The 24,330-nt window shown below is 38.8% G+C and overlaps 1 protein-coding gene and 1 non-coding gene across 2 annotated transcripts; one reads left to right on the top strand and one right to left on the bottom strand.

Annotated features, from left to right (window-relative positions):
• Positions 1–482: 482 nt before the first annotated feature.
• TRNAQ-CUG (transfer RNA glutamine (anticodon CUG)) lies at positions 483–554 on the bottom strand. The gene has a single exon. It is a non-coding gene; the product is annotated as a tRNA-Gln (tRNA).
• A 58-nt stretch (positions 555–612) lies between these two features.
• Positions 613–19,583, top strand: RAB11A (RAB11A, member RAS oncogene family). The gene is made up of 5 exons (XM_008522658.2): positions 613–1,044; positions 7,612–7,807; positions 8,047–8,240; positions 9,420–9,500; positions 17,816–19,583. Exons 1-5 carry the CDS (start codon positions 1,005–1,007, stop codon positions 17,953–17,955), a joined length of 651 nt encoding a protein of 216 aa, XP_008520880.1. The 5' UTR covers positions 613–1,004; the 3' UTR covers positions 17,956–19,583.
• Positions 19,584–24,330: the final 4,747 nt, after the last annotated feature.

Below are 24,330 nucleotides of genomic sequence, written 5' to 3'. Positions count from 1 at the left end.
CATCCTTTGCTCTGTGTGTTAAATGAAATAATTACGTAAAGGGGTTCAGCTTAGAGGATGACAAATAGGGCTCAAGAAGTTCTTGATGAATCTTGATGAGGAGGGTGGGTGAAGTTCTCTGAATGACATACGGAGATAGTTTGAGTGATTTCCGGAGAAAAGGAGTCTGCCCTTGAATAAAGTTGGAGGCTGAAAATTCTAGCAAAAGGAATCAAGTTTCATGGAAGTTTTGAATTAAGGTTTGAGGCAGAGGGCCCAGGTTAAAAAAGGGCGAAATGAAGAGGCTCCTTAAGAGCCATCCAGGTGACAGAGTACGGAATTGACCGTGGTAATTTGTGAGGTCTTCGTAGGCAAAGATTATACTTTGTGAAATTCCCTCCCTACTTAGTCCAAGGCCATATATATCGTAGTTGGACAACAATCACTAAATGAATAAACGTATTTAAAGTGTGGCCAGGGAAAAAAACAAAAGCAAACACTGCAGGTTCCACCGAGATTTGAACTCGGATCGCTGGATTCAGAGTCCAGAGTGCTAACCATTACACCATGGAACCACCACACTCAGACGGCCGCCTTCGGCTCTCTAATCCTTAGACACCCCCGCCCCCATCCACAGACACAGCTCACCCAGGCGGGGCTGACGAGCTCCCCAGCGCCCCGCTTGCCGGCGAGGCGGCGCCAGGAATGAGAGAGGCCGCTGGGAGTGCAGCCAGCCGGGAGTCCAGGGCTTGGTTTCCCCCACGAGCCTCCTTGAGGGGGTGACAATTGGAACCCCTACACGACAGCCGCGCGCACCGCCCTTTTTGGGTTCAGGGGCGGGGCGCCGCCTCCCCGGAAGTACTTCCACTAAGGGGCTGGGGCCTGCCGGAAGTGGCGTATGGTAGGGAGGGGTTCTTTACCCGGTCCGGCAGCTGGAGCTCGGCGCTCGGGTTACCCCTGCAGCGACGCCCCCTGGTCCCACCGATACCACTGCTGCTCCCGCCCCTTCGCTCCTCGGCCGCGCAATGGGCACCCGCGACGACGAGTACGACTACCTCTTCAAAGGTGAGGCCACGGGCTCGCCCGCTCTCCACCGAGTCCCCGATCGGGGGCCCGGGACACTCCCGGGGGACCCGCGTGCCGGCCACCCCTGCCCTGAAATTGGCCTGCCTCAGCCCTGCCTGTCTCTGGGGTTTGTCCTGGGGTCTCCCAGCTCAGCCCCTTTTCCTCCCTTCGGACAGGGGCTCCTCGCCATACACCGGTCTCTTCGCGACCTCCCCGTAGGCCTTCTGTAGCCTCAGGGCCCCTCACTGAGGGTCCTTCTCCCAGATCGTCGTCTTCCTTTCCCCGGTTCCGTGGCCCCTTCAAGGGGCCCGCCCCACCCACCGTCTGTCTTTTCGGGTCTGGCGCCCCTCCCTGTATACCCTTCCTGACCCACCCCCTCCCCGAGCCCCTGACAGGCCCTTCCCTCAGCTCCTCAGCTCCCCACCTCTCCTTCGGCGCAGACTCCCACTACAGGTCTTTTTCTTATCTGGCCCCCTTTCCCCTCCGCGAGCTTCTCCTCTGCGTGTCCTCGCAGCCCCTCCCCTCGGCCCGACGCCCCTGCTAGCCGTCGTCTTCCATCCCCGGGCTCGGCCCTGGTTAAAATCCGAGCGGGCCGGCCGCCCCCACCCCCATCCGCCCCGCCGTGCTCCCGGCCAATAACCTCCTCGCACTGCCCCCGGGATTGGTAGTTCTTCCCCGTCTACCTTCCCTCCCCACATAGTTTAGACTCTCCCACGTCTCCTGTGCGACCCCCAGGGTAGGGGGTAGGGCGAGAGGGATTGGCTGTCACCCACGCGCGCACTTGTCGCAGTGACCCGACCGACTGATGTGACTTCCCACCTAGCCTTTTTTCTCCTAGGTTCCCCACCCAGCGGCGGCCAGCCCCGGATAACTCTTGACTCTGCTCGCGAGAAGGGGTTGCGGATGGGTGGTGGCTGTTATCCTTGCCAGACCTGAAGGCCCAGTTCCTGAGCAGGAAAGGTTGTGCGCTGCACAAATACTAGCCTGCTTTATCACTATGGACTGGTTGCTTCCTGCTGCAACACTGGGAGGATCCATCCTTTTGGTGTTTTTAGAACAGGAAAGGAAGGGCCCTAGTTGGCCACATACCTTTCCCAAAAGGTGGAGGGCGGGGGGGGGTGGGGGGAGTTTTGTGCTCTTTGCTTAAATTAAATATTTATTATAAAATAGGGAAACATTTAGTGCCCTTGAACAAAACATATTGGAGGATGGGGGGGGGGGGGGTGGATAGAAAGAATTGCTTGTTGGTTAGTCCAGGAAGAATCCGAATAGTTTTTTTAATCAACGAAGGTCAAGAGTACAGTAAATGCTTTTTTTGTTCAGTGAATGCGCTCTGTGCTGCTCTTTCTCTATTCCTGAATTAGGAGGGCAGCCCCATCAGTAGTGTGCTGAACAAAGATCATTACCAGGGAGGAAGAAGCCATTGCTATTAAAGCTGTACAGTGGGGGGTGGAGTTTAAAAAGAGTGTAGAGCATGGTGATTGTTTCTGACTTTGCCATTGGGTCCTAAGAATGATTGACTAAACGAAGCAGGACACATCTCTTTAGCTTTACCAGTACTTTGCACATCTTAGCTGATGATACTCCCCTGGCTAGAATAGTCTGATAGACAGGGTGAGTACCCTCAGTATCCACCCCCACCTCCCATGGTGAAAAGTTCTTTACAGAGGAGAGGGTACTTAATGCATTTTACAGATACAAAAAGGAAACGTGGATTACTTTGCATAGTTTGCTGAAGGCATCTGAGGTCATGTGAAATTACTTAGTGAGACCCTGGAGACTAGGGTTTAGTCATTAAAGGGAGACTTGTTTTTTTAAATAAGGTACAATGGCAGGTGGCAGCTAGCTACCTTTGAAGTAATTAAGAATGAGATAGACTATCAGAGTATTTCTCCTGTTTGGTTTGGAACTTGAATATTGGTTATAGAAGCCATTTATTTTGTCACTAAGGATATTAATTATCCTGGATTGGTTTAAGGAATTTTAATTTAACTTTGGGATTAGACCATCCTGCTGACAATGATTGAGAGCACAGGGCTTTGGAAACACAGAGGCCTGGATTCAAATCCTGACTCAGGTCTTAAATTTGCTTTGTGACCTTGGGAAGGTTAACTTTTAAAGTCTCAGGTCCCTATCTATAAAAGGGAGATAATACCTAGGTCTCAGGGCTCTTGTGAGAGGTAAATGAGACTGGTGGTAAAATTTTAGCTTCTGTGAGGACTCAATAAATGTTAGTAATATGAAAGAGGTTACTGTGGTTCTTGTCAGTTTTTTTAACCTTAAATCTTTATACATGTAAGAGCATTTAAGTATTAGTAAAGAAACTTAAAACTTGGAACTTGTAAAGGATTTTATATTTCCATGGGTTATGGTTTCATTTTGTTGTACATTTTGCAGTTTAAGATAGGGTGTTTAAAAAATTCTGCTGAGAAGGATTTCCACTTTTTTAAAAGCTCTTACAGGATATGAGTCACTTGTTTTTTTTTACTTCAATGCTGATTATTTAGCCACTTTCTTATTTATACAATTGTCATAGTTTAAAGTGAAGCAACAATAACTTCATTTTAAAATGGTTTAATGCTACAGAGATTTATTCACTGAGATGAGCTGCAGCTCTCTTCTCGGAAGAAGGCTTGCCCAGCAAACTTGATAGTTGAGGGAATTGGAACGTAGTTTGTAACTCTAACCAGTTGAAAATGAAAGGATATTTTGCTTAGTATAGGATGGAGTGGTCCAAATGGGAATGTAATGTGAGGAGAGCAGGACAATTATTCTAAATTACGTATTTGTTCTTGAACGTTAATCTTTAGTTAAACTCAACAGTAGCTTTTGATGGGGAGGAATTAATTTAATTTAATTTAATTCATTATTTTAAAGATTGGCACCTGAGCTAACAACTGTTGCCAATCTTCTTTTTTAAATTTAATTTAAATTTTTTTTCTTTCTGCTTTTTCTTTCTCAAATCCCCCCAGTACATAGTTGTGTATTTTAGTTGTGGGTCCTTCTAGTTGTGGCATGTGGGATGCCACCTCACTGTGACGAGTGGTGCCATGTCTGCACCCAGGATCCGAACCTGCGAAACTCTGGGCCGCCAAAGTGGAGTGCACAAACTTAACCACTTGGCCACGGGGCTGGCCCCTAATTTTATTTTTTAAAACTTGACATTTTATTTTAAAAACTTTAATTCCATAAATATTTATACACAATGTGGTTAAGGCCCTGTGGGACACATAAGTGAAGTAAGCATCAATTATAATTCCTATCTACAAATATTGTGGTAGACGCGAGTCAAAGTCACATTTTCTGAAAATATCGGGAGATGTAATCTACACCATTTTCTTTTCAATCTCATTGAACATCAGTAGTAATTAACTATCAGCTGGTTGTCAGTGGGAACAATTGCAGGAATTTTGCTGTCTTACATCTTGGTAGTTTGTCTTTCACAACTTTTGATTGAGCAACTCGGATTCTGCTGAATCTGGAGAAGCTTGACTAGACTTCAGCCTTATTGAATGCATTTTATTTTAAAGACTGTTTTGGTGATATTGGACAGTGAATATAGTTGAAACAGTAGAAACATCTCCAAGTTTATTTATAAAAACCAGTATGGAAATTATCAGTTATTCCCTCAGGTGATAACTTTCAGGTCTGATTTACTATGATTGATTTGTTGAATTAAATTTTAGTCCAGTACATTAGTTTGCAAGAGAGCGTAAAAAATTAAATGTGATTGAAGAGGTGGCAATTTTTATTAAATAATGCTTAATATGTATATTCTGTTTTTATGGCATTTAGTAGCCTAATATTTAATATATAATGAACCAAATTTAGTATTAGGTCTTAGAGATGATAAGATTCAGCAGTTGAGGTTTATCAAGTGGTAATAAATATCAGGTTATTTTAGAAGTGCTGTAGATGTTTCATATATAGATGCTGTAATTTAATTTATACACACGCATGTGTATTGTATAGAGGGCTATAGTTATAAAACGTTTAAAGTACTTTTAACCTAAGATACTAGTTAGGAAAACATGAGAAGGTCGCTGCAAATGCCTTTCTTGAACCGAATGATGTGATTATATAGTTTGTTGCATTTTTAAAAAGCAGTTAAATATTGTCATTTTAATGAGAGAAGCTATTTTGATTGGAAGTTAAGTTTGAGTCCATGAACTTTTGGTTTTTTGGTTTGTTTTTTATTTCATAGCCAATAAATTCTCTTGCTTAGGTAATTTAGTCCATTCTAGTTGATTTTTTTAGTGAGCATAAATGTAACCCTTCTTGGTTTGGTTTCTCATTTGGTAACTGAATAGAAGCAGCTTTCCTTATTGTGTCATTTCTCAGCATCATGTTGGCAGCACTGTTCTTAAAGAGCCGATATCTTCTGTTGTCCTTTAAGATATAATCGTTTAACAAGTTGCCAGTCTTAATTCTGGCAACCTTGTCCATGTCTATTTGAGATAACTATTTTATATAGTATAAAGCATTCATGAGTCTTGAACTATTTTCAGATAAGGGTGCTATTTTTTATGATGTTAAAGTTAATTGGTTACGTTGAGGGAAAAAATGCCCTCACTAACTATCTTTATGACGGCATAAAGATTTGAGGACGGGGAGACAGTGAACATAGTTATTAGTAAAACTGGAGGTCCAGAGGGAGGAAACCAAAACTTGAAAGTGCTGGAGTTTTTGTGGGAGGGAGAAAGTATTCTCTGAGTTATTTATTTAATTTTCCAAAGGCATCATCATTCTAGATGTCTTGCTCTTTGGCTTTAAACTCAGTGACTGGCTCATGAATTACTGATTGATATCTGAGTGCCTGTGAACTAGAAATGTCGAACTTTTTGGTTTTTCCCTTCCTTCGTATTCCCACTTCAAGTGAGGCTTTTATGCCTCAGTGACAGTATGGGGCCAGAATTGATGCAAAGGAGATTTCCTCAGCAGAACATCTGGCCTCTTGCACTAAGAGGCAACAGGTAGACTCTGTTACTGGAACAGGGATTTGACCTCACATCCAGGGTGGTGGACCTTGGAAACTAACATATCAACCAACCATCCTGTAAAATCGGAAGTGCGTTGGGTTTGTATGTTACCTTCATGATCTTAACATCTTCTCTAGTGTCCAGGTTAAAGCATTTACTGTAATACCTGTGTTTGCCACAATACCTGTGACACCTCTAACTGACTGTGTAGCTAGAAATAACTACTTGTTGTGCAGTGTGGAGTCTCTGCGGCCTGGATGATTTCTTGCTGAAACAGCTAATAGAGGAAGCCGGAAAGATATGTGTTTGATAGTGTACTCCCTCCAAGACTGTCCAGAGGCCAGCTTATATCTAGTCTTGTGGCAAGGAAAGAATGCAGAATGGACTTTTTTGCCCTCTGACCAGAGTGCAGTTTTCACCTCCCTCTCCACCCCCACCCCAATTTCCAGTCTCGTGAGTAAGGCATGGTCTTCTTCCTTGGTGTTATTCTTGCGTTTTTGATTTTCAAGTTCTGGTGTCTAAATCAGTTAGCTAGTAAGAAGAAGCATTAGTAGTCAACAGTAGAAATAAGCATAATATGTTCTGAAATACCAATAAAAATTTTTACAAAGAAAAAAATGTTGTCAAGCTCAGATTCTGTAAACCTGTGAACTCATTTTGTCCTTTAAATTCAGATAGAAATGCTTTAAAACAAGTTAACTGCTTATTTCCTCATTGTTTTTGAAATTCTTAAGTGCAGTATCACCTTGAGTGAAAAAAATCCCCATGTATTTAGTTAGTAAATAAACTGCCTCCTATAGTAGCCAGAAGAAATAAATTCATCTAATCAAAACCTGTTTTAAAAAAATTCGTGAAGTGTAAGTGTATGCCCACCTCTCTCTGGCCTTGACTCAAAGTCAGTCAGGATTATTAGTCAGCTTCTAGGTCCCCTGTTAAACTTAGTGGGGTGTTTGTTTTTGGAGAGGTCTCTAGCTTCCTGCCAGTCTGATAAATTCCACTATTGAGGAGTCATTGTAGTTTCTGTGACCTGGGTGACAAAGTTTATAAACCCGTTGCCTCATGTGTTAAATGTGTTTCATTTTGCTAGGTATGAGTCCTGAGGTCACACCCAGTCTTTGATGAAACTAAGTAGAACATATTCTTTCCCTTCCCATCACCTGCCAACATGCTTTATTGCTTTCATGTCTGATACATTTTAATATCACAAATTGTTCGTTTGGTTTAGGATTTATCTTTCAAGTTATTACCTTCTAAGGTAGTAAAGCTGGTACAGCATTGATGGTTAATTAATGCATTAGCCTATCATCAGTGCCTAGTAGACCCATGATTAAAATTGCATGTGTAAGACAGGATACTATATCTGTGTTAAGCAGATGATGTGTGGTAGTCATTATGCAGGTAGAAACAGGTTAAAAGAATACATTGGTTTTATCGATTGGTAACAGGTCAAGAACATGAGCTACTCAGCTCCTCCCCACCCCAGTCCCTTTTTAAACATCAGATGCCCTGTCTTTCTTGCTTTAAACCGTGGTGGTATTCTGAATGTGTTTGCCTCATTCATATGACATTAAGTTCTTTGTCTTTTCAGTTGTCCTTATTGGAGATTCTGGTGTTGGAAAGAGTAATCTCCTGTCTCGATTTACTCGAAATGAGTTTAATCTCGAAAGCAAGAGCACCATTGGAGTAGAGTTTGCAACCAGAAGCATCCAGGTTGATGGGAAAACAATAAAGGCACAGATATGGGACACAGCAGGGCAAGAGCGATACCGAGCTATAACATCAGCGTAAGTCTCGTAGTTTATAGTTCTGTGAAATAGGCTTGCCATCAAGTGAATTAGCTAACTTTTGGTATTGGAAAAGGTACTGTTTTTTTTCTTTCCTTTTAAGAATTCCATGATTATAGGATTTTGAAATTTATTTGTAAGTGTGTTTTAAAAAATATATAATCCATATATTTAGTTCTTCCTGGTGTCCCCTTCTATCTTGTGTTTGTTTTCTAATGGTTACTTTTTTCTGTTTTCAGTTACTATCGTGGAGCTGTAGGTGCCTTATTGGTTTATGACATTGCTAAACATCTCACATATGAAAATGTAGAGCGATGGCTGAAAGAACTCAGAGATCATGCTGATAGTAACATTGTTATCATGCTTGTGGGCAATAAGAGTGATTTGCGTCATCTCAGGGCAGTTCCTACAGATGAAGCAAGAGCTTTTGCAGGTTAGTGATATAAATTCTTTGATATACAGTGATTCTGTATTTCTTAGTGTTATAGCTTACAGTTTTGATAACCTTTCCAAGGAGGGTAATTGGTTACAGTAGTTTCGGAAAGGTAAATATGAATGCTCAGCAAGGATTATTGTTCTGAAAGTGTGTGATGACTGTATGGCTCTTTTGCTTAACTTTGAGTCATTAAAACACTGTAGTATTTTGAATTTTTGCTGCCAAAAATTGAATATAAGTACTGTTGGTTTTTTCTCTCCCGGAAAGTGGTAGAGAAATGTATCAGTTTATTCTGTGCTCCCTGTCTCTTTTCTCATTATGTCTCTGTCTTTTACCGAGGCTGTTCTACGTGGATCTGAAAAATAGTGGCCCAGGGAGCGTGCAGGTCCAGTAGAGTTGTAGCTGCTTAGGGCTCGTAACTTTTCTGGCTTTATAGAAGGTCGCCTCTCTCTTGCACGTGTCTGGTAGGGCTGGCCTACCGGAAGGCCCATCGTACATTCTTGGGCAGTGAAAGTTGTGACCTTCCATTACTGATTATGCTGTGAATAAAGTTTTCTATCACTGTTCTTTAGTTTCCCAGGGATGAAGCTTTATTTTAAATAATATAGTTAACAGAATTTTAGGTGAATCACATAGACCTATCCATATTCATGCCTTAGCTATGTGGTTGATGGGGAGAAGGACAGTAAGGGGTGGAAATAGCTGGCTATTTGATAAATTTACTACATTTTGAGTAGTGTCTTTTGTTGCTAGTGGTAGTATTTAGATGTAACACATTTATTTTAATTAAGAAGCCAATAAAAATTTCTCACTGTTATTTTTAACTTATTGGAGTGTATGTAAAAAGGTGCCCTAACTGCCCAAGAAGTTGGGGGAGGTCTTAAGTTTTAGAAAGGTTTTTTGTTTTTCTTTTTGTTTTTTTGGCTGAGAAAGATTGGCCCTGAGCTAACATCTGTGCCAGTCTTTTCTATTTTGTGTTTGGTTGGCCACCACAGCATGGCTGCCTAGTAGTGTAGGTCCATGCCTGGGAACCGAACCCTGGTCGCCGAAGTGGAGCATGCAAACTTAACCACTAGGCCATGGGGCCCGCCCCTGGTTTTCCTTTTGAAGGCTTGAGCGTATCACATCCCTTGTATTAAAATTTGATGAGACTGAGGTTTTTGTGTCTCCCCACAGAAAAGAATGGTTTGTCATTCATTGAGACATCTGCTCTAGACTCGACAAATGTAGAAGCTGCTTTTCAGACAATTCTGACAGGTAAGACTTAGATTTTCAGATTATACCAGTGGGAATTGGAAGTTTTAGAAAGATAATTTAAACAGATTAATCAGGAAGCTAAACTATATGTCACTCTATCTGAGAATGACTATAATTTGAGAGCTACTATATAGCAAGAGCTGTTTACAGGACAAAATTAGTTACAACCTTTGCTTGCTGAGCTTTAATCATGCTAATTCATCTGGTTTATAGTGGGAAAAATACTTTGAAAATAATTTGTTCATTTCTATTATTATGTAAGTCCACATATTCCATACTTTATGGTCACAAGCACAAAGTACTGCTTAAATGTATTTTCATAAGATAAATTTTTAAATCCTGACTATGGAAAGATATAAATGCCTTTTTGAAATTCAGTAAAGAAGGCATTCTTGGTTCTGATGGTTAATGAAACAGCTGGGGAAAAATACATTCTTAAAAATGTTTATAAAGATTGGCACCTGAGCTAAGAACTGTTGCCAATCTTCTCCCCCTGCCCCACTTTTTCTCCCCAAATCCCTCCAGTACACAGTTGTATATTTTAGTTGTGGGTCCTTCTAGTTGTGGCATGTGGGACGCCACTTCAGCATGACCTGATGAGCGGTGCTATGTCCGCGCCCGGGATCCGAACAGGTGAAACCCTGGGCTGCCGAAGCGGAGTGCGCGAACTTAACCACTCAGCCACAGGGCCAGCCTCCAGTTCTTAAAAATTTAAATGAAGAAACACAAAGTAAAATCCTCACATGATATATTGTAGAAGAAGCAAGGTGTCACCTGTGGAGAAAATCATCCAGTGATTACATATAGAAAAGTTTAAATAAGTAATGGGAAAGGAACAAAGTTCATGCTGTTTTGGAATGTGGATGTGCAGACAAGGTCAACCTCAGGGATAAGAAGACTCATATTTACCCTGACTTTCTTAGAATGATGAATTTATCAGTAAATTTAATCTTAACCCTCTAATAAGTACTTCACTGTGTTTTTAAGTACTTTAAAATTGTACATTACTTTTAATAACTCATGATTTAGAGTATAGTCTTAATACAAAATAGAGTCTTATGTGGTGTTCTAAAAAGTCTATATGGAGAAATGGTTAAATTAGTTGCCAATTATAATATAAAAAGATTTTAATTTATTCTTTGTATGCAGTACTTGAATTAGAGGCGAACAGATTTTAACTTTTAAATGCTATCTTATTTTACTGTAAAAATGTGGGGAATAAAGCCTAGGATTTAAGATCATGGACTTAGAAGGCTGACTTGGGTTCTAGTCCTGGCTCTTCCACTATTGTTGTTAGCGCTATGATCTTAGGCAAGTTACTTAACTTTTCCAGGCCTTAATTTCTTTGTCTGTAAAATTTTAAATATGTTTTGGGGAGTTCTTTTCTTTTTGAGAGAGGGCTTGTATTTATAAATACCTTGTGATAGGACTTCACTGTTAAGTTGTGGCTTAAAGGTTCTTGTCTCTATAACCCATAAAAAAGAACTGTCTGTCACTAGACATCTACTCCTGATTCGAAAATGAGTACAAGAGTTCATACATGTAAAATGCTTAGCTATCCCTGGTACATAGGGAACATTTGATAAGTTAGTAACTAAATAGTTGATGCATGAAAAAATAATGACGCATTAAAAATAAACTAAATATTAGTGATTCTCATGCCTATTTTATTAGAATTCTTTTCTGTTCTCAGAAAAATAGGGACTAAAAACCTGGTGCTAGGGTTGGATAAATGGTCTTTGGAACTTAGCTTCCTTTAGGGTCTACTCTGTGTCGAGTTCATTGCAGATTGTTTCCTGCATATTTGATAAAATATGCAGGATGTCTGCAAATCCTCTTTTTCTTCTTTATAACCACTTGTGTGGATTCTATTGAGTCAACATGTAGAGTACACAATTTAGACCCAGGAGTTGTAGTTCTTTTATTTTCTATCGCGTTGCTTCCACTCCCTGTGTAACTGAAGTCCCTGAACCTCCCTGGTCCTCAGATTCATAGTGTCTTAAAATGAGTGAGACAAGTCGTCTTGAAGGTCTGTGAGTCTCTTCAGGGCTCTGAAAACCTCGCTTGAAAAAACTTTTTAGTCAATCCTTGTTGTTGGGATATTTTTTATGTCCTGTCAAATCTCCTCTGCTATAATTCTAGCCCATTTGTTCGGCTCTCAATTTCTAGCCCATTTATTGTGATATTAAGTGAAGATGAGGCCAAGTCTTCTCTTCTATCTGCAGTTAACTATTCTATGTATCATTTTGTGACATTGAACTTATGATCCACTCTATAAATTAATCAATAAGCAGTGATATATACTTGGCATTGAGCTGTTTTGTCCTTAAAGATGAAGAACATCTGGCTATTTTTCTTAAAATTCATTCTAGATTAAACTTTTGTTACTGCTTGATTAATGTTGCTTGAAAGCAAAGAAGACTTTAGCTTAATTTACTACAACTTTTCCTCTCTATATTCACTATTTCCTCAGCTTCCTGCGTAAATCTCAGTGTTGATCTGTGGGATCAGCGATCACTGCATATGGCAGCAGACAGCTGTGTTCTTTTGCAAGTGTTAGGATGTTTGTTATGAACTTTTCTTCTATATACCAGTGGGACTATTTATGCACAGAAAAAACAGGAAAGAGAATAGTGATCACATTAGGCTTAATTTTACCTTAAATGTTAACAGTATTAAGGGAGCATTTACACTGTCTTTTGATGTTACTGGAAGGAAAAAATAACTTTTTAATTTTTAAGATGCAAAATTATATATTGGAAAATGTATCTACATTATTGCTCCCCAGTTAATTGTCTTCCTTGTTTTAGAATAGACCCATGGCATTCTTGACACCCGTGAATTTAACAGTAACTATGACATAATTTTGCTGATGGTATTTGTAGAGGTAGTTAGCTGGCACATTCAGTGAGCCTGATAGATGGCCCACCTTCTGCATTTCAGTGCAGCTTTGTTTTCTTTGATCCTCAAGTTTATTAAGGGATGTTTTTAATCCATACTTTCCATACTTTATTATTTTTTTCTTTTAACTTTGCTAATTTCAGGCTTAAAGAAAGGTTGCAATAATAGTACAAAGAATTTGCACGTCCTTCAAATGTTGATATTTTACCACATCTGCTTTTTTTCTTCCTCCCTCTAAATGTGTACATACTTTTTTTCTGCACAATTTGAGAGTGACAGACATGTTACCCCTTATACCTGAGTACTTTCTCTGTGTTTCTCCTAAAAATAAGGATATTTCTCTTTCATAAGCATAGTACAATTATCAAAATCAGGGTGTTAGATAATACTGCCACATCAGTGTTTAGCTACTGACCTTACTCAAATTTTGTCAGTTGTTCCAATTAGGTCCTTATTAGCAAAAGAAAGTCTGGGATCCAGTCACTTTACTGCATTCAGCTGTTTTATCTCTTTAGTCTCCTCTAATCTGGAACAGTTCCTCGTCTTTCTTTTGTTTATTGACCTTTTTTGAAGGGTACAGGTCAGTTATTTTGCCGTGTCCCTGCATTTGGGTTTTCTGGTGGTTCTTCATGATTGAATTCATGTTATGCACGCTCAGCAGGAACACCACAAAATGTTCTCAGTGCATCATATCGTGAGGCTTGTGATAGTGGTTTGTCTTATTCATTACTGGTGATGTTAACTTTGATCACTTGGTTTAAGGTGATATCTGCCAGGTTTCTCCATGTAATTAATAAGTCTAGCCATCTTTTTAATATGAAGACTAAATTCTTAATTCTGTGGTTGAAAGAATTTTAATTCACTTAGCATATTGACTGTTAAAAGTGGGGCTAGGGTTTTCAGGCATTAAGTTTATTAGAATAGTAAGAATCTTTTAATTAGGTGTAGTAGCTTTGTTCTTTGCATGTGGCAACCTTTTAAATACATGCCAGTATATCAAATCGGAGCATTTCTTGACCTTTGAGGAACTTTCATGGTGAGCAGTGGGTTTGAAGAAGACCTGACGAATTCTGACCTAGGCTGTAGTGGAGTAACTCGGGTCTCTGCTGTTCTCTTGATTTTGGAGGGACTGAAGAGCTTCAGCTGTTTTTCTTCCCAGTTTGGAGTAGTTGCATTTGATTTCCTTAGAATTTACTTTGCAAATTGATCCATGCTTCCGTTAGAGTAGAAATCGGCATCTCTCTTTTTTATTTAACTTTACCTGGTTAAAGCTATTTTATGTTAATGTTTTATCTTATTACCTTCTACAAGAGATCCTGATATAAGAATGAGAAGGCAGAATTGCTTTTCTTTTTAACCTTGCCTATTTTTTGGACATCTTGAAAAGGAACCGCAGCACAGGGATTAGTGTACCACATACACTGGGCTCGAAAGGAGAACATGCCCTTGAAAGAGGGAAACATTTGCATCCACTTCAGCAAGTTACTAGTCCTGCTCCCTCCCCCCCAAATAACCTCTCAGATACCGGCTAGAAAGCACCTGCTTCCTATTTTCTTATCAAAGTTTTTGTGGTTTTTTTTTAAGCGATAACACCCCGCCACAAGAGATGTTAAGTAAATTACTTGTGTGGCCTCTTAGTGCCCATTCTACCTGAAAGAAAAATTTTCTCCTAATTTTCTCATCAACGCTTTCCTTTTTCTTTATTGCCTTCTTGGCATTTTTATTAGCAGACATCTTTTTGGTGACTGGAGCGAATGTAGCCATAATCCATTTCTGTAAAACAGTATACAGTTCTTGGAGACAGTTATACTACACTGCTCAAATTTCTCGCCTTGTAATGGGATCTCTTTAATTATTTACCTTTTTATGTTCTCTGAGTACTCTCCCTTTTCCCCTCTTCTAGTATTTGCTTTTCACAAAACCTTCAAAATATTTTTTGTTTGGTTCCTCTAACTTAATCTTAAAAACAACTTGTAAAGAATTTAAAATTTGTGGAGGATCAGTCACGTTTAATCATTTGTACTTGAAAAAGAAAAGCCATCCAGTTTGAGATTAGAGAGAAAATATAAAAAAGAATGAATGGTATAGTTTTACAGTAAATTGATGATTATCTTTATTCCTTAGCCACTAGCCTGGTTGAATGACTGTCTTTCCCTTTACCCTTGACCCTCCCACTCTGGTCTCATCCCTTTTCAATGAAAAGAATCTAAATGAAGACTCATATCCTGTGTTTTTTTTTATTCTAGTCAGTAGCTTTTCTTTATTGTAATCTAATTTTTCCCCTTGATGCTTCTTCAGCTTTGAACCACTGTCAGCCTTCTCAAACATGAATTTTTCTTTTTTTTGAGGAAGATTAGCCCTGAGCTAACTGCTGCTAATCCTCCTCTTTTTGCTGAGGAAGACTGGCCCTGAGCTAACATCTGTGCCCATCTTCCTCTACTTTACATGTGGGACGCCTACCACAGCATGGCTTGCCAAGCGGTGCCATGTCCGCACTTGGGATCCCAGCTGGGGAACCCTGGGCCGCCGGAGCGGAACATGCACACTTAACCGCTGCGCCACCGGGCCGGCCCCATCAAACATGAATCTTAGCACATCCCCCTCGCCCCCAAAAACTGTAAGAAAGATATACTAGCTGTCAGCATTTTTGTTAGTTTACATATTCGGTTGACTACAGCTTGCTGCTGTTCAGCTTCAGGGAAATTAGTTTTTAATTTGGAGAAAATGCATTAATTCAGTTAATACATTTCTTTAACATTTTGTTATGGAAAGTTTCCAACTTACCAAAAGTAGGGTAGTATAAACTCCCATGTAACATCAACAACCATCAGTTTACGGCCAGTCTTTCCTTCACCTGTTCCCTCTCCCGTCACTTTGAAACAAATCCCAGATATTATATCATTTAATTTGTAAACGTTTCATAATGTGTATCTAAAAGATTAGGACTTAATGTATATCTGATATACATACATGTATATCTAATATATAGCATATATATAAAATATATATGTAGATCTAATAGATATACATGTATATCTAATATAATATATATCTAAAAGAGTAGGATTTAAACGCATAAGAACAAAACCACTTAAAAATTGGCAGTAATTCCTTATTACCATCTGTTATGCAAACAATATTAAAATTTCCTCTATCGGGGCAGCCCCGTGGCCTAGTGGTTAAGTTCGCATGCTCCCCTTCTGCGTCCCAGAGTTTCACCGATTTGGATCCTGGGCGCAGACGTGACACCGCTTATCAAGCCATGCTGAGGTGGCATCCCACATGTCACAACTAGAAGGACCCACAACTGAAAATATACAACTATGTGCTGGGGGGCTTTGGGGAGAAAAAGGAAAAGTAAAACTTTTAAAATTTCCTGTCTCAAACTTTTTTTTTACGGTTCAAGTTGGAATCCAAATGATGTCCATACATTGCAGTTGGTCGATATGTTTTTAGAGCGTTTTGAAAATAGAGTTCCCCTTTCTCTTTTTTACCCCATAATTTTTTTTTTTTGAGGAAGATTAGCCCTCAGCTAACTACTGCCAATCCTCCTCTTTTTTCTGAGGAATGCTGGCCCTGAGCTAACATCTGTGCCCATCTTCCTCTACTTTATATGTGGGACGCCTGCCACAGCATGGCGTGCCATGCGGTGCCATGTCTGTACCCGGCATCCAAACCGGCAAACCCCGGGCCGCCAAAGCAGAACGTGCGCACTTAACTGCTGAGCCACCAGGCTGGCCCCTACCCCATAATTTGATATTTTTAAAAATTTCAAGTATTGCAAAAATAATACCGTGAACATCCACATACCCTTCATCTAGAATCATCAATTGGCCACATTTAGTTTATTTCTACATGTGTATATACTTCCTTCCCCTTTGTTCAATCTTTGGAAAATAAATTGTAGACATTGTGGCACTTTACTGCTAGATATTTGAGCATTTTATCTCCTAAGAAGAGGGTATTCTCCTGCATTATCTGTATACCGTATATCATATCCAAGAAATTTATGTTTATACAGTTTTATCTAATGTGCAGTTCACAGTCAGATTTCTCCAAGTGTAGTCAAATGTCCTTTATAGACTTGGTTATTACCTTTTAGGTCTAGGATCCGATCAAGAATCACACATTGCTTTGAGGAAATTGTTTTATATCTGGAATATCAAATAGAGTGGCCACTGGCCACAGGTTGTTAATAAGCCCTTAAAATATGGCTAGCGGACTAAAGAATTGGATTTTAAATTTTGTTTGACTTAAATAGGTGGTTACTGTATTGGACAGCACAGATCTGGAACATTTATCCCCATCTTTTAAATGTATTTTATGATAATTTTTTGAAGAGTCTCAACAAGTTGTCTTGTAGAATATCCCTCAATCTGGATTCCTCTAATTGTTTCCTCGTGATAAGTTCATTTTCAACATTTTTGGTAGGAATACATAGATGTCCTTCATAGGAATACATTGTGTTCTTCATAGTACATCATAATGGGAGGCATATCATGTCACTTAGTCCCATTTTTAGAATTCCTTTACCTTTTGAGGGTTTTCCTTTTTTTTTTTGGAGGGAGCACTGGAAAACAAAGATATCCATTCTCTGTAATCTAGTCAGAGAGAACTACACTTAGGCAATGCAATATAAGACCAAATAAAATGTGTTAAATAAAGATACTTGCTGTAGAGGAATTTAATAACATTTATTCATGCAATTACTTATCAAACCCCTAGTATATGCTACGTGCTGCAGATAGCGCTGTGAATAAAGTAGACACAGTTTTGGTCCTTATGTAGTTTAGCATTTAGTGGAAGAGGTAGGCACTAAACAGTTAGTTTTGATAAGTGTCATATAAAATCTTAATTTGCCTGTTTTTAATAATTATTTAATTACAGTTTAACTTTAGTTCAGAAGGTACTGAAAAACATTATCTTTCCCTCCCCTTCCAAGAGTCCTTTGAGAGTTTGGCATGTTACAAAGTTATGCTCTTCCCTACACAGCCAAGAAAAATACCTAATATGTCTGATAGTACAAATTCATTTTTATTTTTCTGTGGTACAGTGTCAATGTATGTAGCTTCTTTTGGCAAGAGTAGACTGAAAATATTCTCATGGTTTAATTTAGATCTAAGCCCATAAACTGTGTCATCTCTTTAGACCAAGATTTATTTAACTGACTGGTAAACCTTTCTCTCTGAAATGGAAAACCTTTGTTTCTCTTCTTACCCTAAGGGAAATTGTTAAAATATTGAGTTGATGCTAATCAGTAGCTGTTTGAAAATAAAACTTTAAATTTATGCATTCTCTGTTCATTTTATTTGCAGTCTTTGCTGCAAATGTACCTTCTACCTCTGTGCATCTTTTATAGCCACTACTGATGGATCTGTTCACACTGAGTGTTGCTGTTTCTTTTTTTCACTCAGAGATATACCGCATTGTTTCCCAGAAGCAAATGTCAGACAGACGTGAAAATGACATGTCTCCAAGCAACAATGTGGTTCCTATTCATGTTCCACCAACCACTGAAAACAAGCCAAAGGTGCAGTGCTGTCAGAACATATAAGGTGTTTCTCTTCTCCCCTAGAAGGCTGTGTATAGTCCATTTCCCAGGTCTGAGATTTAAATATATTTGTAATTCTTGTGGTCACTTTTGTGTTTTATTACTTCCTCATAATTATGAATTTTTCCATGTCTTAAGTCTTGATTTTAGCTTTATAAAATCATCCACTTGTCCCGAATGACTGCAGCTTTTTTTCATGCTATGGCTTCACTAGCCTTAGTTTAATAAACTGAATGTTTGGATTCCTCAGTTATTGTTTACTTTTCATCATGGAAGCCTGTCATTGTAGGACATAATAGAACTTGATCACTTGAAGCTCAGACCTATTCGTCTTGATCAAATCAAACTAAGAAGACTTAAGAAATAAGCTATCATTTTGCCACAGAGCAGCTTATAATGAGCAGCTTATAATTCATACACTCTTCTCTCAGTGCAGTATATATTTCCACAAATTGAGGAATTGCCCTATAAACATAGCAGGATTTTGAGAACTTGAAAACTTTCCATTATTCTGGAAGTCAATTTCTAAAATGCCTTAATAGGGTTATATAGTTTAGTAAATTTTGGTTTTTAATTTTTGTAAGCATCAAAGTTGATTAGAGAGGGGGACACTTTTTTCTGGACAAGAATTATCTTAAGCGTGAAAGACTTACGGTTTCAGTAGCATTATGGTAATGGGACCATATGGTAAACAACGCTGCCTGGCAGGCTGGGAACCTGGGAGACTGGTGGAATTCCATCTGAGGTGCCTCTGTTGCGATGATCAGGCAGCCCAAGTCATTTAATTTATCTAATTTCCCAGCAGTAGATTATGCGGCAATTTATTGCTCAGGCAATAACTGGTTTAATGGTCTTAGTATCAAATTGTAAAGTATTAATTTTGTCTTAAAACTTCCCAGTAAATGAAATGCAACCTAGTTTTGTCACTATTTCCACCAGCAGGCATGGATAATTATCTTAACAATGCTGATTTTTGATTTTTGCAGTATGTTATGGAATATAGTCCAGTTAAATATCTGGTTTCAAGTATGTCTAAAGAATACAGTGAGAGGTTAGTTTCTGCTTAAGTGGTACCACTTAAAGGCATGTATTCTTTTAGTAGGTAGGATAAAATAGTACCTTGAGTTTAAATAGAATGCATTTAGGCATTATACAAACCTGAAATAGTTTTCTTCCACTACATTATTGAAATCAATGGAGCAACTAGTTTCTCATTCAGAAATGTGCACACTAATGTTTAGTTTTACTTTATTGTGGATAATATTAAGCACTTACTCTGCAGTGTTCTGAAAGTCGTTTCAACTGAAGTGAATACTATTCAGGATGGTGGAATATCCCCAAAATATATATGTGTGTGAGTTTGCGTAGATTACTATGTTTCATAGTTAATCTTCTGTCTTTTGCGGTGCTCATGACGTGTGGGGCGCACGGAAGGCATTGCTGTGGTCAATCATTTTGGTTTTCTTCTGTAGCCATTTTATTATTTTAGTGTTGGTTATGAAAATACTATTATCTATTTGTAAATCGCTACTTTGTATTTTATGCATGCTCTGTAACTTGATTTCTTTTTTTTTTTAGTTATTGATTTGGAATATATTCACATTCTAATAAACAGTTATAGGGGGACTATTCTTTATGTTGTCAGATTACATTTTTGTTTGAGTGCTTCGGATGCAGCCATGGAATATTCAGTTCTGATGAGTAAGAGCATAGGTCCTTGCATTACAGAGTAAACATTGAATTGGAAGCATCATTGTGTGATGAGCTTTGATTTCAGACATGTAGTTCAATTATGCTTTTCTTAGGAAAACTATTACCGAAAACATTAGGGAAGTAATCTCTGTATTTTCATACATAACAGTGTCACCAGACCCAGGAAGAGGCCCCATCACTATTTATTTTACTCAAAATTGGTAGTAAACTTCTTACAAAATTATTTAAGAGAAGGAGAAACTAGGTAGTGAACTGAAAATAAGTAAATTAACTTTGAATTTTCGGCATGGTTGGATCTTAGGAGAATTCCAAAAAACCTTAAGCAGTAGAAAATGGCTTTGATTGCCTTTCAACAAGTGTCTTCATTCTGAATACTATCTGGAGACAAACTGTTTCAAGTAAGAAATAATTAGTTTTTAAATATTATGGTTATTTAGGGCTCAAGGCCGTTTAGAAATATTTTTCTGCTTGACCCTGCTTTTCAATTATTTTAACTCTGAATGTTTTTTTTTTAAACTATTGTATTCTCCTGAAAAGTCAGTTAGCCATTTTGACTTGATTTAAACTTGTATGTCATTGTTCTCAAACGCTGTCTGTGATTTCTCTAATAGTAGTTACGTTGTAAGGGTAAATTATCTTTAGCCATTGCATTGAGTATGCTAAATTCTAATTCTAAGAAGGGGTGCTAGCCACTGACTTAGGTCAGAGGGCTCGTAAGTTCTGAAGAGTTCTGCAGAGAAATTAGACTTCAGAGTTTGGATTGCCTAGCAGAGCTAGTCATATTTATTTCATCATTGGGAAAATGAACATCTTAATTTTTGTCTTCAGGGACTTGTATTTACAAAATGAAACGCTCTCAATGGTTTGAGCTATTATGATAATCTCTTCCATCTACCTTAATGAGAGAAAAAACTGTTTAGACAATTTTGGCCAACACCAGAAGCAGAATAATTCAAAGCTGGGCAGATAACTAAGAACTTATTCCAACCTGTTAAGTTTCAGTTTATGGAGCTTTCTTTTTTTTCAACAGAGGAAAAAAATAGAAATTCATTATTTGATGTCTCACAAACATCATAAGCCTGAAAAAATTCAAAACAAAATGTGAATTTTATATAAGGGCTGTGCATGACGCCCATTCCCTGTGTGAGAAAAAAAATGAATGAACAAAGACGATGAAAGGACCCTCTTCCACCATATCATTTAATGGGTTAGCATACCAGTCAGACTAATGCTGAAGAGAAGAGGGCTGACTTTTGTTCTCCTGGTTGGGGCAGTACTGATGCTACACTGCCCTCTGGGATTTGACAGGTCACCTTTTCCACTCACCTATGCAATATGCCAGATAAACTGGAGTTGTCATTCTAACGTCTTTTTGTTTTTTTGTGGGGGTTTTTTTGGTGAGGAAGATTGGCCCTAAGCTAACATCTGTTGCCAATCTTCCTCTTTTTGTTTGAGGAAGATTGGCCCTGAGCTAACGTCTGCACCAGTCTTCCTCTATTTTGTATGTGGAACACTGCCACGGCATGGCTTGATGAGTGGTATGTAGGTTCGCACCTGGTATCTGAACCTGTGAACCCTAGGCTGCCCAAGCAGAGCACAAACTTAACCACTATGCCACTGGGCCACCCCCTCTAACATTTTAAACACTGTGTTTCCCCAAACTGTAGGAGGCTGATGGTAACAATGAAATAGTACAAAATGCTAATGTCAGTACAACTTACATAAAAGAGACCATTAGACTGAGAGAGAATTTTAACAGAAGTATCCATTTCCCTGAAAGTTGAATTGGAGGATAGAGAAAGAATATTTGAAAGGACATTGATACTAGGTGTATATTAGAAAGTATGTTAAGCTCTGTGAGTTAAAAGGTTGAAAGCGGCAGGTATAATAGAGCAGTGGACTGAGTAACAGAGACTTGGATTCTGGTCATGGCTCTTCTGGTCATTTTGTCTCTGAACCTCACCTTCTTCCAATTAATGAGGAGACTGGATTAGATAATTTCTGGGATTTATCCCAGCTCTAATTTAGTAATTCTGTGAATGAACTCTCAGATACTAGAGCCAAATTATTATACATTCTAACTCAAATTTAATAGATAAGTAAAAATCAGGTGTACACTGGCAAGTTTTTTTTTTTTTTTTTTAACTTGGCACCTGAGCTAACGTCTGTTGCCAATCTTCTTTTTTTGTTTTTCTTCCTTGTTCTCTCCAAAGCCCCCCTGTACGTAGTTGTATATTTTAGTTGTAGGTCCTTCTAGTTGAGCTATGCAGGACGCCGCCTCAGCATAGCTTGATGAGCGGTGCCATGTCTGCACCCAGGATCCAAACCTGCAAAACCCTGGGCCAACAAAGCAGAGAGTGCAAACAGAACCACTCGGCCTTGGGGCCAGGCCCTGCAAGATGTTTTTGGTCTTATCATAGTAACTTGATTAAAATGTTATCTTTATTTCCATGTTAATCCCATTAAATAAGGTGAAAGCTTTCAGAATATTTGCAAAATGACTGTCAATTTCAACAACATGCATCAAAGTACCATATATGCTAAGAGGGGAGAAGCACTTACGGGCTGCTATGTCAACTGTAAGTTGAGAACTGCTTGTTTTTGCCTTTTACTGTTAAAGAAGTTCTGCTGGCATTTACTGTATACTTTCAAATATATTCATGTCTGGGAGAGAGAACTTTTAAAAGCATCTTGTGTTTAATTTTTTAAAATTATCTCCAATAGGAATCTACCAGAAGGGTAGATCAATCCAGAAAGTAGATCAGTCCGCAGAGCTAGCTTCCCACTTAGAACCAATGATTAAATCCAAGTGTATAGGTTTATGTGTGTACACACGTGATATAAACGGCATTATTTGGCTGTTAGTGTAGTAATCTATTAGTAGTCTAAAGTTTGAATTTAATTATTTAACATTATTAAGCATAGAATTGATAGGTTCTGGCACAAATGTCATGTATATTGGCTGTTAACAACTCTGTTACCAGTACTAGTGATGGTAATGAAAATTAGTAGCCAACAGGATTCCTTTCCTATGTTTGAGTCAGTGGAATTTAACCTTGCCCCAGACCACAAAATCTCAGATCCTGTTATCCCCATCCCAATGAGAAGTGTACTGCTTTTAGCACCCATTCCCTTACTGACAACCTCTAGTCTCTCAGCATAACATTTTCTCAAATCTCTCTAGGGAAGTGGTATGGTATCTTTAAGAAGTTGCTGACCATTGTACTTCTAGCCTCTATGCCAAAGCATTTCATCATGCTGGCCTGAGAATATTATAGAAGAAGGTCATGCCTGAAATGGGGCAGTCTGGGAAGCCCCAGGAAGCAACCCTTTTTCTGGAGGCTATCTTTGATGTTAAACCAACTCTGGAGGAGAATGTTAGGGTTCTCACTTACTGGTTTTGGTTCACATTTAAGTGGATGCCTAAATAACAGTACTTTGTAAGATCTCAGGTCCCCGTGCTTTCTCTTACCCATGGCTGTGAAGGGCCATCTGCCTGGGCTGCACAGTGGCTTGGGAGGCAGAAGCTGGAATGAGGAGGAAATCTAACAACTGTAGCTACAGACCAGAGCTGCTACCTTCTATGGGTTTGGTTTGTATCACTGCTCAGTCTTTCCACCTCTGCCAATCAGGGAAGAAATTGTGTAATCAGCACCTCACCAATCACCAGGGCCCTCCGTGTATCCCTGCCCTTTTGTTATTGCTATATTGTAAAATCCACAGAGCAGGGAATATGCTTTGTTCATATTTACGTTCCACTATCTCTTCCTCCTTACAACCCCATGTCAGAACAATAAGGAAGGACTATCTAAAAGAGGGAGGGGACTAATCCTAGAGTTCTTTCTAGGTTAGCTTGGGGAGCTATAGTCTGAGAATTACCATTCAGGTTAAAATTTTTTTCATTAAAAATTATATAAAATTAGAATATATAAATAATTATTATACAAAAGTATAGTGAATCCCTATGTATCCATTCATCCCTTCTGAGAAAGATTCTCCATCTCCTTTTGCCACATACTAATTAAATGGACCTCTTCTGTCTTCCCTCTGGTTAGATGAATGCTAATAGAATGTATCATTCTTGAATCTTCTGTACTGAGTGCACAACCTGCAGCCTTTGGTTATTATTTATGGTATTGGGTAGTATTCTGAGCCTGCTAAGTCACAATCTTACACTATTCTCAGTAAATACCTTTTTTAGCCTTATAACTCTTGATTGTGTTTTGTCTTTCACTGAAATGTCAAGCTCCAGCCCATGACATCTTAGAGAATTATCTGTTAGTAAGATCTTTTCTTAATGAGTCTTAATCTCTAACTAGCAAAATGTATTACTCTTGGTTAAATATTTTGTTAAAATGGGAGTAACTTTTCAGTATCACATAAGCCTTGTGAACTGACAAGTTGAAAGGGTTTAGTTTGACTTAAATATGAAGATTACATACAAACCTTTGAAAGTATGAAGGAGAAATTTTAAACTTATACCATTGAATACATACAGTAAGCTATTTTTAACATCTGTATTTTATTACAAAATTAATCCTGTTGCTGCTTTACCACTTAGGTCACAAGGTTGTGTTTTAAAGGGTCCTAAAACAGATGGACCCAGAGTACTGTACTGGGTGATAACTTGTCCTAGTGGAAAACTATTCATTGCACTTATGCAAA

Source organism: Equus przewalskii, chromosome 1 (genome assembly GCF_037783145.1).
Source record: "Equus przewalskii isolate Varuska chromosome 1, EquPr2, whole genome shotgun sequence".
Lineage (NCBI taxonomy): Eukaryota > Metazoa > Chordata > Mammalia > Perissodactyla > Equidae > Equus > Equus przewalskii.
Note: the sequence above shows the minus strand (reverse complement) of the source record. Positions and strands in the feature narration are given on the sequence as shown.